The sequence below is a fragment of the Periophthalmus magnuspinnatus genome, chromosome 17 (assembly GCF_009829125.3).
Source record: "Periophthalmus magnuspinnatus isolate fPerMag1 chromosome 17, fPerMag1.2.pri, whole genome shotgun sequence".
In the NCBI taxonomy this organism is placed as follows: domain Eukaryota; kingdom Metazoa; phylum Chordata; class Actinopteri; order Gobiiformes; family Gobiidae; genus Periophthalmus; species Periophthalmus magnuspinnatus.
Window position 1 is genome coordinate 1,097,505 of NC_047142.1, and position 15,923 is coordinate 1,113,427.

The following is a 15,923-nucleotide window of genomic DNA, read 5'->3' on the forward strand; positions in this document are numbered from 1 at the left end:
CTCTTCAGCTTCTTTAAACTCTTCAGCTTCTTTAAACTCTTCAGCTTCTTTAAACTCTTCAGCTTCTTTAAACTCTTCAGCTTTTCTTTTCAGCTGAAACATCCTCTGTGAGGGGGCGGGACCTGGGCGCAGGGTCTTCTTGATTGACAGGTGCAGGGGCCAATAGGAGCAGAGTAAACTCCCCTGTGTAATTAAGGCAAAAACCACCAGCAAATATTTGATAAAGTGTTTTTTTCTGTCCGCGCAGAGACGATGTGAGGAAATGAAAGACGCGGGGCCGTTTCTCCTGATGTGACGCGGGTTTGAGGCTTTGTCCAGACTCTGAGGATGTTTGGATAAAAAAAAACACGGCGGACAAAGTTGGAGTCGCAGAGTTTGAAGAGTTTTGGGCTAAAAACGCCGCGGTTTGGCGCAGACCGGAGCGGGTCTGTGGAGATGGGGGCCGCTCCGGGCTCGGGCTGGGACGAGGGGGAGTTTGAGTTTAAACTGGTGTTTGAAGAGGAGCAGCAGAACCAGAACCAGCGGCCCAGTCCCGTGTGTGCAGCCGAGGAGGAGCGCTCCAGGCCCGGGGAGGAGAGTGAGAGCGGCCCGGGGCCCCTGGAGACCACCAGCCACGGTCTGTCCCTCCTCAGTTTGTGTGAAAGTGCGTGGGAAATGAAACTAGTGTGTTTATTTTATTCACATGGAGGAGCAGAGCGCGGCTTTTATCAGGGCTGCGCTTTCACCGCAATCGCAATGAATAAGAACTCGCAAGTCGCAACATTTTCCTCCATAAACAACAAAAAATCTGTAGTAAAGCTGTAGTTCAGATGTGTGTGTGTGTGTGTGTGTGTGTGTGTGTGGATGTGGATGTGTGTATGTATGTATGCATGTGGATGTGTGTGTGTGTGTATGTATGTATGCATGTGGGGGTGTGTGTGTGTGTTGTGTCATGTTTCATTTCTTCTGGATGTTTTTAAAGTCACAATGTTTCAGTAAAGTCTCACAGCTTCAGTGCTTCAGTGTTTGGCTGGTGCTCGACTCACAGCCACAAGGTCCTGGGTTTGATTCCCGGGTCGTCCAGCCCTGAGTCCAGTGTCTCCCATCAGCAGAACATCACAGACACATCCTCAGGCCGAGGTCTGGAGACACGTCCCACGACAGGTTTAACCCGGAGACACTGAGGGACGGGTCAAATGCAGAGGACACAGAGGACACACAGGACACAGAGGACACACAGGACACACAGGACACACAGGACACACAGGACACACTTCCCTAATGGGACAATCAAGTGTAAAGTAACTGATCCAAACCAGTGGATCAAGATGTGCATGATGATGTAGATCTGCACAGACGAGTGAGGGGCCCCTGTTTATGGGGGCCCCTGTTTATGGGGCCCCTGTCTCACACTGATCAGTTCGTGGTGTTGGTCTCACACAGAGTTTAACACCTGTAGATAAAGTTTAAATAGAGACGTTCAGGGACATTTTACATCCAAAAACTAAACTTAAACATTTGTGTGTGCGTGCGTGCGTATAAAGAAACACCAAACCAGGCAGAGTTACAAGTCAGTTCTGTGGAGAGGCGTGCCTGCTGGTACAATGCATGCATCATATTAATTTAATGCCATACTGTGGAATATTCCAGGTAATGCAACACCTTCAATCAGACGTTTATGGGAGAATTCTGACTTAAAACTCAGGCTTTTGTCTGAAAAGAACAAGAGTCTCACACTGTGTCACTTTTATTAACACGATTCACCCCTCTGACCTCTGACCTCTGACCTGAAGGTCTGAGGGACCTGCAGTCACATCTCTGCCCCAAGAGTGTGTGTCATGTGTGTAGAGTGTGTGTAGAGTGTGTGTAGAGTGTGTGTAGAGTGTGTGTAGAGTGTGTGTCATGTGTGTCATATGTGTGTAGAGTGTGTGTTTTAGGAAAGTATAACCCAGAGTGTAACCCGGAGTGTAACCCGGAGTGTAACCCGGAGTGTAACCCGGAGTGTAACCCGGAGTGTAACCCGGAGTATAACCCGGAGTATAACCCTGAGTATAACCCTGAGTATAACCCTGAGTGTAACCCAGAGTGTAACCCAGAGTGTAACCCAGAGTGTAACCCAGAGTGTAACCCAGAGTGTAACCCAGAGTGTAACCCAGAGTGTAACCCAGAGTATAACCCAGAGTATAACCCAGAGTATAACCCTGAGTATAACCCAGAGTATAACCCAGAGTATAACCCTGAGTATAACCCAGTCTCTGTGCCGTGGCCTTGACTCGCTGCAGTTCGTCTAAATAAACGACACTTCTGCCTCAAGTGAACAAAATAAAACTTTAAATTCAGCAAATAAAACTAATCTTAAACACATCAGGACGAGTGTGAGGGACGTGAGTCCAGACTAAGACTCACACTTTTACTTTTACTTTACACTAACGTCTCAAACTTCAGCTTGATACTGATAGACTCTAATAGACTCGATACTTGATACGATTCCAATACCACAGATGGTCCCTGGTCTGTGTCTGATGTTTGTGATAAAGATTCATTTAGGTTCATTTCTGTCCTGTTCAGTATCGATACGACTAATATGATCTATAACATACTAATACTTTTGATACTAGTTTTATTTTCTACACTCTTTTGTTTCTGGTCAGGGGTCCAGTCCTTGTTTCCATGGAGATGCTTTGTCTGAAATGTTTCACAGTTTGACATTAAACTTGTCAGTGTTTTAATGTTAAATACACTGATGTGGCCTGGTCAGTTTAATGCCCTTCTGTGGAACATTCTAGTCAACGCATTAACATCTCCATGGAGACATTAAAGTGACATATTAAAGCTTTAAGTGCACATACAGTATTTCAGACCCTCCTCCTCCTGCACAAAAGAGTCGTAAAAATAACTTTTACAAATGGAGTTTAGGGTCGGCCTGGAGTCGAAGATAAACAAAGACAAAACAAGTCAGTCTAAAAGTAAAACTAAACCAGGACTAAACCAGGACTAAACCAGGACTAAACCAGGACTAAACACGGACTAAACACGGACTAAACACGGACTAAACACGGACTAAACACGGACTAAACACGGACTAAACCAGGACTAAACCAGGACTAAACCAGGACTAAACCAGGACTAAACCAGGACTAAACCAGGACTAAACCAGGACTAAACCAGGACTAAACCAGGACTAAACACGGACTAAACCGGGACTAAACCGGGACTAAACCGGGACTAAACCAGGACTAAACACTGACTAAACACGGACTAAACACGGACTAAACACGGACTAAACCGGGACTAAACCGGGACTAAACCGGGACTAAACCAGGACTAAACCAGGACTAAACCAGGACTAAACCAGGACTAAACCAGGACTAAACCAGGACTAAACACTGACTAAACACTGACTAAACACGGACTAAACACGGACTAAACCGGGACTAAACCGGGACTAAACCGGGACTAAACCAGGACTCAACATGGACTCAACATGGACTCAACACGGACTAAACCAGGTCTAAACACGGACTAAACACGGACTGAACTGGGATTGAACCGGGACTGAACATGGATTAAACCCAGATTAGACCAGGTCTAAACCAGGACTCCTTGACCCTCAGCAATAATATTTTCCACATTTTATCTGTTTTTTATTTGTCGTCTGTTGAAATGTGGGACTTTTTAAATGTTTCTGTGATTTTCAGGTGAAAATTTCACAAAACAAAATGAACAGAGCAGTAAAACTCTAACATTGATCACGCCGCACGCTCAGACTTTTAAAGCTCCTCTACAGGAATTTGTAGGAATGTGTGTTTGAGCGAAATGTGTCTCTCAGGAATCAGGAAGTGCACTGTTAGCATGCAACTTATCATTAGAATGTTCACTGTTTCTGGATGTTGTGATTTTATAAACTAATCAAAGTGAATAATTAAGATGTTTGGAACAACTTTGGACCAGTGTGACGTCACCGTAAACGTCAACAAAGCGCCGCACGCTGTAGCGCCCCCTATGGACAGAGGCACGTCACACTAGAGCAGCACATTTTAAGAATTTAGAGCAAAATGACGACACGACGCTGCAGAATCCTACGAGTATCAACGATTAAGAAAATAAAACTGGAGAAGGAAGAGCGGATGTCAAAGTGGGCGTGTCAAAGTGGGCGTGTCACAGGGGGCGTGTCACAGTGGAGGTGAAAACAGGTAGGGTAGATCGACAAAATGGCGTCTTGAAATTAAGCGATTAACGACTAGAACATGGTTAAAGATCTAAAAAGTCCAGTTTGCAGAATAGGTTTTATTTAAGTCCAAATGAAGACCATCTTAGAACTAAACCAGGACTCGAGCTGGACCGGTCTCAGAGCTAAACCACAACACAAACATTTAAGACTTTAGGAAAATGTCGGAGAAAGCACCCAGAGCTATTAGAGACGCTTCACTTCATAATTCAGCCCTGATACGACCTAAGAATAGAACTAATGCTCCTCCAAACATCAGCGAGACCAAGAGACGTCTCCTGATCCAGAACAGACAGCAGGGGGCGCTATGGAGGCCCTCAGGCTGATGCACTGAGCCGTGGTCACAGTCTCAGTCTAATCCAGAGAGCAGCACTTCGCCAAATAGATTCAAAATGTGTCTCTCATTTCACACAGAGGTGAGTCATGTGACTCTCACCGCGTCCAATCAGATCGCTTTATTTTACTGAAACGAAGGAGCTCGGCCATGATCTGCAACAGAAAATAAATCTGCTTTTTTTTTTTCAATCCCCTGGTGTTTTTTCCTTCAGTCTTTAGGGAGGAAGTCCAGTGATGGAGGACTGATGTTCCACAGTGTGGCATTAAGTCTGTAACTTTCAAAACCATGTATGTCCTAGAAACATCACCAGCTTGTGTTACTGTTTAAATCCACACTCTGGAACATTCTAGGTCAGTGGTACTTCAACATTATCAGTAAAAACAGAACTACTTGAGCTTGTGTCCCTCTGCCCCAGTCACAGGCCTGGAGTTTATTCTGTAAAAATAAATCAGTTTACTGGTACAATTCCAATTATAACTTTTATATTTGCTTTTTTAGTGAATTTTATGTCAAAATGATCCAACAACAGCAGACCTAAAGATTTAAAATGTACAAAAAACACAAGGTCCATTTAAATACAGTTCAAAACCTGAAGAGAGTCGATAAAGGCCTGTGTTTGTCTGGATCTTCAGATTTGCTCTGGTTGTTTCCGTACAGTTCTCATGTTAGCGGTGCTCTGGTTGTTTCCGTACAGTTCTCATGTTAGCGGTGCTCTGGTTGTGCGTCTGGTTGTGCGTCTGGTTGTTTCCGTACAGTTCTCGTGCGAGCTCGCTCTACATGTGTTTCTCATCAGTGTTTTGTGTTTTTGAGCTGAGTGTTCCCATGTGCTCCTCAATATATCCTCACCTCACCCACAGTGAGGCTCCACCAGGCCCCGGGTAGACCTGGTTTAGACCTGGTTTAGACCTGGTTTAGACCTGGTTTAGTCCTGGTTTAGACCCGGTTTAGACCCGGTTTAGACCCGGTTTAGTCCTGGTTTAGATCTGGTTTAGACCCGGTTTACTCCTGGTTTAGATCTGGTTTAGTCCTGGTTTAGTCCTCGTTTAGTCCTGGTTTAGTCCCGGTTTAGACCCGGTTTAGACCCGGTTTAGTCCTGGTTTAGATCTGGTTTAGTCCTGGTTTAGTCCTGGTTTAGACCTGGTTTAGTCCTGGTTTAGTCCTGGTTTAGATCTGGTGTAGACCCGGTTTAGTCCTGGTGTAGTCCTGGTTTAGTCCCGGTTTAGATCCGGTTTAGACCTCGTTTAGTCCTGGTTTAGTCCCGGTTTAGTCCCGGTTTAGACCTGGTGTAGTCCTGGTTTAGTCCCGGTTTAGACCCGGTTTAGACCCGGTTTAGTCCTGGTTTAGACCTGGTTTAGTCCTGGTTTAGTCCTGGTTTAGATCTGGTTTAGTCCTGGTTTAGTCCTGGTTTAGACCCGGTTTAGACCCGGTTTAGTCCTGGTTTAGACCTGGTTCAGTCCTGGTTTAGTCCTGGTTTAGACCTGGTTTAGTCCTGGTTTAGACCTGGTTTAGTCCTGGTTTAGACCCGGTTTAGACCCGGTTTAGTCCTGGTTTAGATCTGGTTTAGTCCTGGTTTAGTCCTGGTTTAGACCCGGTTTAGACCCGGTTTAGTCCTGGTTTAGACCTGGTTTAGTCCTGGTTTAGACCCGGTTTAGACCCGGTTTAGTCCTGGTTTAGATCTGGTTTAGTCCTGGTTTAGTCCTGGTTTAGACCCGGTTTAAACCCGGTTTAGTCCTGGTTTAGACCTGGTTTAGTCCTGGTTTAGTCCTGGTTTAGATCTGGTTTAGTCCTGGTTTAGTCCTGGTTTAGACCCGGTTTAGACCCGGTTTAGACCTGGTTTAGACCTGGTTTAGTCCTGGTTTAGACCTGGTTTAGTCCTGGTTTAGACCCGGTTTAGTCCTGGTTTAGATCTGGTTTAGTCCTGGTTTAGTCCTGGTTTAGACCCGGTTTAGACCTGGTTTAGACCTGGTTTAGTCCTGGTTTAGACCTGGTTTAGTCCTGGTTTAGACCCGGTTTAGACCCGGTTTAGTCCTGGTTTAGATCTGGTTTAGTCCTGGTTTAGTCCTGGTTTAGACCCGGTTTAGACCCGGTTTAGTCCTGGTTTAGTCCTGGTTTAGATCTGGTTTAGACCCGGTTTACTCCTGGTTTAGATCTGGTTTAGTCCTGGTTTAGTCCTCGTTTAGTCCTGGTTTAGTCCCGGTTTAGACCCGGTTTAGACCCGGTTTAGACCCGGTTTAGTCCTGGTTTAGATCTGGTTTAGACCCGGTTTACTCCTGGTTTAGATCTGGTTTAGTCCTGGTTTAGTCCTCGTTTAGTCCTGGTTTAGTCCCGGTTTAGACCCGGTTTAGACCCGGTTTAGTCCTGGTTTAGATCTGGTTTAGTCCTGGTTTAGTCCTGGTTTAGACCTGGTTTAGTCCTGGTTTAGTCCTGGTTTAGATCTGGTGTAGACCCGGTTTAGTCCTGGTGTAGTCCTGGTTTAGTCCCGGTTTAGATCCGGTTTAGACCTCGTTTAGTCCTGGTTTAGTCCCGGTTTAGTCCCGGTTTAGACCTGGTGTAGTCCTGGTTTAGTCCCGGTTTAGACCCGGTTTAGACCCGGTTTAGTCCTGGTTTAGACCTGGTTTAGTCCTGGTTTAGATCTGGTTTAGTCCTGGTTTAGTCCTGGTTTAGACCCGGTTTAGACCCGGTTTAGTCCTGGTTTAGACCTGGTTCAGTCCTGGTTTAGTCCTGGTTTAGACCTGGTTTAGTCCTGGTTTAGACCTGGTTTAGTCCTGGTTTAGACCCGGTTTAGACCCGGTTTAGTCCTGGTTTAGATCTGGTTTAGTCCTGGTTTAGTCCTGGTTTAGACCCGGTTTAGACCCGGTTTAGTCCTGGTTTAGACCTGGTTTAGTCCTGGTTTAGACCCGGTTTAGACCCGGTTTAGTCCTGGTTTAGATCTGGTTTAGTCCTGGTTTAGTCCTGGTTTAGACCCGGTTTAAACCCGGTTTAGTCCTGGTTTAGACCTGGTTTAGTCCTGGTTTAGTCCTGGTTTAGATCTGGTTTAGTCCTGGTTTAGTCCTGGTTTAGACCCGGTTTAGACCTGGTTTAGTCCTGGTTTAGACCTGGTTTAGTCCTGGTTTAGACCCGGTTTAGTCCTGGTTTAGATCTGGTTTAGTCCTGGTTTAGTCCTGGTTTAGACCCGGTTTAGACCTGGTTTAGACCTGGTTTAGTCCTGGTTTAGACCTGGTTTAGTCCTGGTTTAGACCCGGTTTAGACCCGGTTTAGTCCTGGTTTAGATCTGGTTTAGTCCTGGTTTAGTCCTGGTTTAGACCCGGTTTAGACCCGGTTTAGTCCTGGTTTAGACCTGGTTTAGTCCTGGTTTAGTCCTGGTTTAGTCCTGGTTTAGTCCTGGTTTAGTCCTGGTTTAGACCCGGTTTAGACCCGGTTTAGTCCTGGTTTAGACCTGGTTTAGTCCTGGTTTAGACCCGGTTTAGACCCGGTTTAGACCCGGTTTAGACCCGGTTTAGTCCCGGTTTAGACCCGGTTTAGACCCGGTTTAGACCCGGTTTAGTCCCGGTTTAGACCCGGTTTAGTCCCGGTTTAGTCCTGGTTTAGACCCGGTTTAGTCCCGGTTTAGTCCCGGTTTAGACCTGGTTTAGTCCCGGTTTAGTCCCTGTTTAGACCCGGTTTAGACCTGGTTTAGACCCGGTTTAGACCCGGTTTAGTCCCGGTTTAGACCCGGTTTAGTCCCGGTTTAGACCCGGTTTAGACCTGGTTTAGACCCGGTTTAGACCCGGTTTAGTCCCGGTTTAGACCCGGTTTAGTCCCGGTTTAGACCTGGTTTAGACCTGGTTTAGACCCGGTTTAGACCCGGTTTAGTCCCGGTTTAGACCCGGTTTAGTCCCGGTTTAGACCTGGTTTAGTCCCGGTTTAGTCCCTGTTTAGACCCGGTTTAGACCTGGTTTAGACCCGGTTTAGACCCGGTTTAGTCCCGGTTTAGACCCGGTTTAGTCCCGGTTTAGACCCGGTTTAGACCTGGTTTGTCCGGTTGCTGTGGTCCGGGGGATGAATGGGATGTGATGTTATTGTTGTGATTTGAATGTTCCACAGTGTAACTTTAATGTGTCGCCAAGACGCCACATTTTAAGATAAATCCCTCATGTCCGTCCCGTCGCTGATGATCCTCATTTGTTCAGTTGTCGTTGTCGTTGTTGTCGTCGTTGTCGTCGTCTTCGTTGTTGTCATCGTTGTCGTTGCCATTGACGACGTGTTGCTGCTCTGAGTGAATCAAACCTTTGAGTTTTTCAGTTTTTTTTCAGTTTCATTTTGGCTCAAATCTTCAGAAAAGTCCAAAAAACGTCCCCACGAGCTCAAAGAAAAACAAACACACTGAATATTGAGCCGTGACGTGTCGACACAGAGTCGCTATCGTCACAGGCCTCGTCTCCACGGCAACAAGTCAGATCTGTGGAGAGGTGAGCTCCTCAACAACAGATGTACAACAAATGTACAACAGTGCAAAAGCCAAAGAATGCCATACTGTGGAACATTTCAGACAAAGACACAATTTCCAGTTTTAATGGCACAGATTTTATGCACATTTGTCTAAACTCTCACAATTATACAACATAAACACAACTGTACGTGCTCTTATGTAACGAAGAGGACTGGACACGCCCCTGGACCACTCATGATGACCACAGACTGGACATGCCCAAACTGTGGCCCGGGGGCCAAATGCGGCCCTCAGACCAATTTTTCTTGGCCCTCAATCTTCCAGGTGAATTGGCCCATATTACCTGAACAGAACTTTTTACTGTACATTTCTGAAAATCTCCTTTAACAAACCCATTTCAAATATTTAATGTGTCTGAGGATGTGAGTAAAAGTCGAGTGCTTCAGTTTAACTTGTAATAATAAAACAGATTTGAAGTATTCACTGTCTTCATGACCAGTCTGTGGACCTCAGCTTTATCTGTGTTTTTATGTGTGGCCCTTAAAGAGAAAAGTCTGGACACCTCGGCCCTAGACTGTTTGTATAAACGGACAGAGCTGACCTGCTGCCGCCGGACAGGAAGTGATCACAGATGCACTTCCTGCTCCATCGACTCTGGCTCCAGTTCACGCACTGTGTTAAACTGTGTCCCCTCTGTGTCCCCTCTGTGTCCCCTATGTGTCCCCTCTGTGTCTCCTCTCTGTGTCCTCTCTGTGTCCCCTCTGTCCTCTTTCTGTCTCTGCTGCTTCAGACTCATTCTGGTCTTAAATGTTCGTATTAACCCTCTACATGATCCTGGGGTTTTTATTTCACTATTGTGTCTGTAAATCAAGATATGAACATTAATAACAGACAAATCAGGTCCTTCTTTCCCCGAGGTCTCTCCTGTTAGCGTTAGCAACAGGTTTGATTGACAGCGTTGCTAAGCACCCGCCCCCTGATAAAACAGTGGTGTGGGCGAGAAGGGGCGTTACATTCAACAGCCTCGCTCCTGATTGGCTCTTTGGTTGCTATGTGGTTGTTATGACTGTTGGCCTCGATGAGCTGCATGTGGAGCTTCACTGTGGGTGGTGTGATATTATCATATTTACAAAAAACAAATTAGATTCTGAAGTCTCTCCACCTCAGTCGTCTGTTTTTCCGTGTGCAGGAGGCGGAGTTTACTATTATCAGGGCTTAAACGGCATTAGAGCGTTAGAGATGTGTGAAATTCGACAATGGTTCTCCTAAAAAAAACAGCCGTAATGTTTGTGAGGCTCGTAAACTCCCGTCTGAGCACAAACATGTAAATCATTGTTTTATGACAAATATCCACAACAACTGCAGAGGTTTTAATCACACGGAAAGATCTGAGCTGCCAGGAAACATTTGAGCCCTGATGGAGCTGGAGAGCGCCCAAGAACACGAGAGCGCCCGGGAACAGGAGAGCGCCCGGGAACAGGAGAGCGCCCGGGAACAGGAGAGAACACGAGAGAACACGAGAGCGCCCGGGAACAGGAGAGCGCCCGGGAACAGGAGAGCGCCCGGGAATAGGAGAGCGCCCGGGAACAGGAGAGTGCCCGGGAACAGGAGAGCGCCCAAGAACACGAGAGCACCCGGGAACAGGAGAGCGCCTGGGAACACGAGAGAACACGAGAGAACACGAGAGCGCCCGGGAACAGGAGAGCGCCCAGGAACACGAGAGAACACGAGAGAACACGAGAGCGCCCGGGAACAGGAGAGCGCCCGGGAACGCGAGAGAACACGAGAGCGCCCGGGAACACGAGAGAACACGAGAGCGCCCGGGAACAGGAGAGCGCCCGGGAACAGGAGAGCGCCCTGGAACAGGAGAGCGCCCGGGAACAGGAGAGTGCCCGGGAACACGAGAGCGCCCGGGAACAGGAGAGTGCCCGGGAACGCGAGAGAACACGAGAGCGCCCGGGAACAGGAGAGCGCCCAGGAACACGAGAGCGCCCGGGAACGTGAGAGCGCCCGGGAACGTGAGAGCGCCCGGGAACGTGAGAGAACACGAGAGCGCCCGGGAACAGGAGAGCGCCCAGGAACACGAGAGAACACGAGAGCGCCCGGCAACAGGAGAGTGCCCGGGAACAGGAGAGCGCCCGGGAACGCGAGAGAACACGAGAGCGCCCGGGAACACGAGAGCGCCCGGGAACACGAGAGAACACGAGAGCGCCCGGGAACACGAGAGCGCCCGGGAACACGAGAGCGCCCGGGAACGTGAGAGCGCCCGGGAACGTGAGAGCGCCCGGGAACACGAGAGCACCCGGGAACAGGAGAGAACGCGAGAGCGCCCGGGAACACCAAAAACACAACAAAAGAGCAACACAAACACAACACAAGAGCTCTGCAAACCAAAGACAAAGAGCTCAGAAGAATCTACAGGAGGGGGTCACGATACTAAGGACTCGATACTAAGGACTCGATACTAAGGACTCGATACTAAGGACTCGATACTAAGGACTCGATACTAAGGACTCGATAACATTTAACTAACATTTAAATCACAAATCAAAAAAGTGTGCAACCGTGTAAAGTTTAACTTGTCCAATTTCAGATTCATTAGGTCACATTTATCACTGCAGGCAGCTAAAATGTTCATGCTATGGTCCTTTCTCACATAACATACTGTCTTACAACATGGTCACAGGCAAAGAAAACAACACTAAAACCCATTGGATCATTTCACAAACGGACAATCAAGATTCTAGATAAAAAACCTTCAAGACATCATCATCATTGCACCATTTTACAGAAGCATAAACTGTTAAGTTGGGAGAATGTCATCAAGTATTCAAAACTCTGTCTAATATATAAAATCATTAATGGTCTGTCATCCCCTCCACTCAATCAGTTTGTGAAAACAAGAACCAGCTCAGAGGGTCACACGAGGGTCTGTCTGAGGAGACTGTTCCTCTGAGGACAAGTGTCTTCAGTCAGAGCCTTTTCAGTTACAGCTGCACAGGAACTCGGTCCCTCAGAACATCAGAGAAATAAGCACCTACATTCTGTTCAAAAAACATTTAAAAAACTAGTTCATAACATCAAACATGTGTGTAGTAACATTACTAATGACTCCCCCCTGACTAACCACACACTTGTGTTTTCTCTTGAGTTGGATGTTGTGGGCTGTGGACTGTCTGTATGATGCCTGTGTTTTGTTTGTCCTTTCTGAACACTTTTGTTTACAGTGTTTGTTATATCTGTTTTTAATGTTTTTTCTATACTATATTGTAATTTTTACTGTATAATATTTTTACTCTTGTTTTTAGGGAGACAGGTCTGTCCATCTGTCCAGGGACAACAGATGAAAAACAGCCTTTTGGCTAATTCTGGTGCATTTGCAGCAATGATATTAATGTACACTGTCCCTGTCAAATAAACTAATAAATAAATAAATAAATACTCGATACTGATCCGATACCACAATGATAATAAAAAACACACTTTATTTAGAATAACAGAATGTGCTGTTCCACGTTAAATGTTGTACTTTGTGTTCTTTTCCGTGTGTGTGTTTGTGTGTGTGTGTAATCCTCAGTGTGGTCCATGTGTCTGTGTGTGTGTGTGTGTGTCTGTGTGTGTTTGTGTGTGTGTGTGTGTGTGTCTTATACTTGGTCTGGAAGAGGAGATGAGAAAGGGAGGGAGGAGAGAAAGAAAGACAAAGGGGAGAAATAGTAGGAGAGGGAGGAGGTAAAAGAATGAGGAGGAAGAGGAGGAACAGGGAAGACGAGGAGAGAGGGAGGAAAGAAAGAGGGTAAAGGAATGTAGGGAGAGAGAGAGAGGAGGGGAAGAGAGGAAAGAGAAAGAGCAGGAGAAAGAAAAGAGCGACAGAGCGGAGGGGGAGATGATAAAAGATAAAGATTTAGTTCTGATGTAGACTTAGTTTAGACCCGTTATAATCCTGGTTTAGTATTAGTTTAGTTTTGGTTTAGTCCTGGTTTAGTCCAGGTTTAGACCAGGTTTAGTCCTGGTTTAGTCCAGGTTTAGTCTTGGTTTAGTCCTGGTTTTGTCCAGGTTTAGTCCTGATTTAGACCTGGTTTAGTCCTGGTTTAGTCCAGGTTTAGTCCTGGTTTAGTCCAGGTTTAGACCTGGTTTAGTCCTTGTTTAGTCCTGGTTTAGTCCTGGTTTAGTATTAGTTTAGTTTTGGTTTAGTCCTGGTTTAGTCCAGGTTTAGTCCTGGTTTAGTCCTGGTTTAGTCCAGGTTTAGTCTTGGTTTAGTCCTGGTTTAGTCCAGGTTTAGTCGTGATTTAGACCTGGTTTAGTCCAGGTTTAGTCCTGGTTTAGTCCTGGTTTAGTCCTGGTTTAGTCCAGGTTTAGTCCTGGTTTAGTCCTGGTTTAGTATTAGTTTAGTTTTGGTTTAGTCCTGGTTTAGTCCAGGTTTAGACCAGGTTTAGTCCAGGTTTAGTCCTGGTTTAGTCCAGGTTTAGTCTTGGTTTAGTCCTGGTTTAGTCCAGGTTTAGTCCTGATTTAGACCTGGTTTAGTCCAGGTTTAGTCCTGGTTTAGTCCAGGTTTAGACCTGGTTTAGTCCAGGTTTAGTCCTGGTTTAGTCCAGGTTTAGTCTTGGTTTAGTCCTGGTTTAGTCCAGGTTTAGTCCTGATTTAGACCTGGTTTAGTCCAGGTTTAGTCCTGGTTTAGTCCTGGTTTAGTCCAGGTTTAGACCTGGTTTAGTCCTGGTTTAGTCCTGGTTTAGTCCAGGTTTAGACCTGGTTTAGTCCTGGTTTAGTCCAGGTTTAGACCTGGTTTAGTCCAGGTTTAGTCCCGGTTTAGTCCAGGTTTAGTCCTGGTTTAGTCCAGGTTTAGTCCTGGTTTAGTCCAGGTTTAGTCCCGGTTTAGTCCCGGTTTAGTCCAGGTTTAGTCCTGGTTTAGTCCAGGTTTAGTCCTGGTTTAGACCTGGTTTAGTCCTGGTTTAGTCCAGGTTTAGTCCAGGTTTAGACCCGGTTTAGTCCCGGTTTAGTCCCGGTTTAGTCCCGGTTTAGTCCAGGTTTAGTCCTGGTTTAGTCCTGGTTTAGACCTGGTTTAGTCCTGGTTTAGACCTGGTTTAGTCCAGGTTTAGTCCTGGTTTAGTCCTGGTTTAGTCCAGGTTTAGTCCAGGTTTAGTCCAGGTTTAGTCCCGGTTTAGTCCCGGTTTAGTCCCGGTTTAGTCCCGGTTTAGTCCCGGTTTAGTCCTGGTTTAGTCCAGGTTTAGTCCAGGTTTAGTCCTGGTTTAGTCCTGGTTTAGTCCTGGTTTAGACCTGGTTTAGTCCTGGTTTAGTCCAGGTTTAGTCCTGGTGTATGATTCTTATGGGACTGTATTTTACAGTTTTTAAAGCTGAAGTTCAGTTTGTTCCAAAGCTCCTCCTCTCTGACCTCTGACCTCTGACCTCACACATTCAGATCGTCCTAATGACTCACCATGATGAGTTTATAAGAGCTTTTCACAGGAAATCTGACCTTAAACTGTCGAGTATCTGAGAGCGTGTTTTTAAGTTTAGTTTTTGTCTGGACACAAAGTTAAATTTATTTCGTTGATTTCAGACGGGCGCCTTCGCTGCATCTCCATCCCAAGTCCCCCAGCCTCAGCCAATCAGAGAGCAGCATTGTCTCCGTCATCCAATCCAAGGGCAGGGATGCACTCTCCGCCCCCTCGCCGGGCCGTGGTCCGAGAGTTCAGTGGGACGTACGAGAGTCTGCCGGCGCGATCTGTGCAGGTGAGACACTTTAAACATCTGCACATTACCCAGCATGCCCCACTGCACCTCAGGTGTGACAGGGGATCAGTGCGGCGTTTGTGTGGCGTTTGTGTGCTGTTTGTGCGGTGTTTGTGTGCTGTTTGTGTGCTGTTTGTGCAGCATTTGTGTGCTGTTTGTGTGGCGTTTGTGCGGCGTTTGTGTGCTGTTTGTGTGGCGTTTGTGCGGCGTTTGTGTGCTGTTTGTGTGCTGTTTGTGCGGCGTTTGTGTGCTGTTTGTGTGCCGTTTGTGTGCTGTTTGTGCGGCGTTTGTGTTCCGTTTTTTTGCTGTTTGTGCGGTGTTTGTGTGCTGTTTGTGCGGCGCTTGTGTGGCGTTTGTGTGCTCTTTGTGTGCTGTTTTTCTCTGATGCTCTTCTTTGTTCGTCATCGTTTGATTGTGACACTTTTCAACAAAAATAAAAAATATCTCACCAGTGACTCATCCTGGGTTTGACATTTTAAACTTCCCACTCGATAAAAATAAAGTGCGTTTCTTTTCTTTTCATCCAGAGATTCATATTTAAGTTGAGAAGTTGGTGTTGGGGCAGATTTGTTTTTATTTTTGTCTTGCTCAATGACACAACAGTCGAACCAAACAGGAGAACAAGGGCTGACCTTTGACCTTTGGTACTGGACTGTATTAAAGTGCAGATTTCATGAAAACATATTTAACATCATTATATTTAAGATTTTACTAAATGATTTCTTGTTTTTCTGTTACTTCCTGTTTGACACGAGCTGCAGATGTGACAAATGTAGAGACAAACTCCACAACTGTGACCTGGAAACGACGATGTAAACGATGTAAATGAACGTTAAAATGTGTCTGAACTTCACAACAGTATTGACCTGACTAATAAATATAAAAGACAACAACTTTATTCAAGTTAAGGTTTAAAAAATGTCTTCCTTGCGAGTAAAACGTCCCTGATTGTGGGCGGAGTTTCCTGGTCCTGGTAAATAGAGTTTGTAAATAAAGTTTGATAAAGTTTATTTTGATAAAAAAAATCCCGTCTGGCTGTGACACAAACACATGAAATATTAACCTCAGATCAGAGCCTCCATGTTTGTCTGCTCTTGTGTCTTTGCTGGAGGTTTTTACCATTTAAACGTGCAGTTAACCCCAACGCTGGGCTCACATTTACCTCAGATCAGCACGTTTAAACTGTTCTTCTTACTTAACGTCAGCTTGTCCAGGGACGACAG

The 15,923-nt window shown here is 46.1% G+C and overlaps 1 protein-coding gene across 1 annotated transcript in view; it reads left to right on the forward strand.

Moving 5' to 3' along the window:
* The first annotated feature begins 237 nt into the window (after window positions 1–237).
* The window catches only part of nfatc4 (nuclear factor of activated T cells 4), a 28,908-nt gene continuing 13,222 nt past the window's right edge, over window positions 238–15,923 (forward strand). The window contains exons 1-2 of the mRNA XM_055228539.1: window positions 238–616; window positions 14,528–14,700. Coding sequence (XP_055084514.1) covers window positions 436–616; window positions 14,528–14,700 — 354 coding nt within the window. The 5' untranslated portion in view covers window positions 238–435. The remainder of the gene's footprint in view (window positions 617–14,527; window positions 14,701–15,923) is intronic.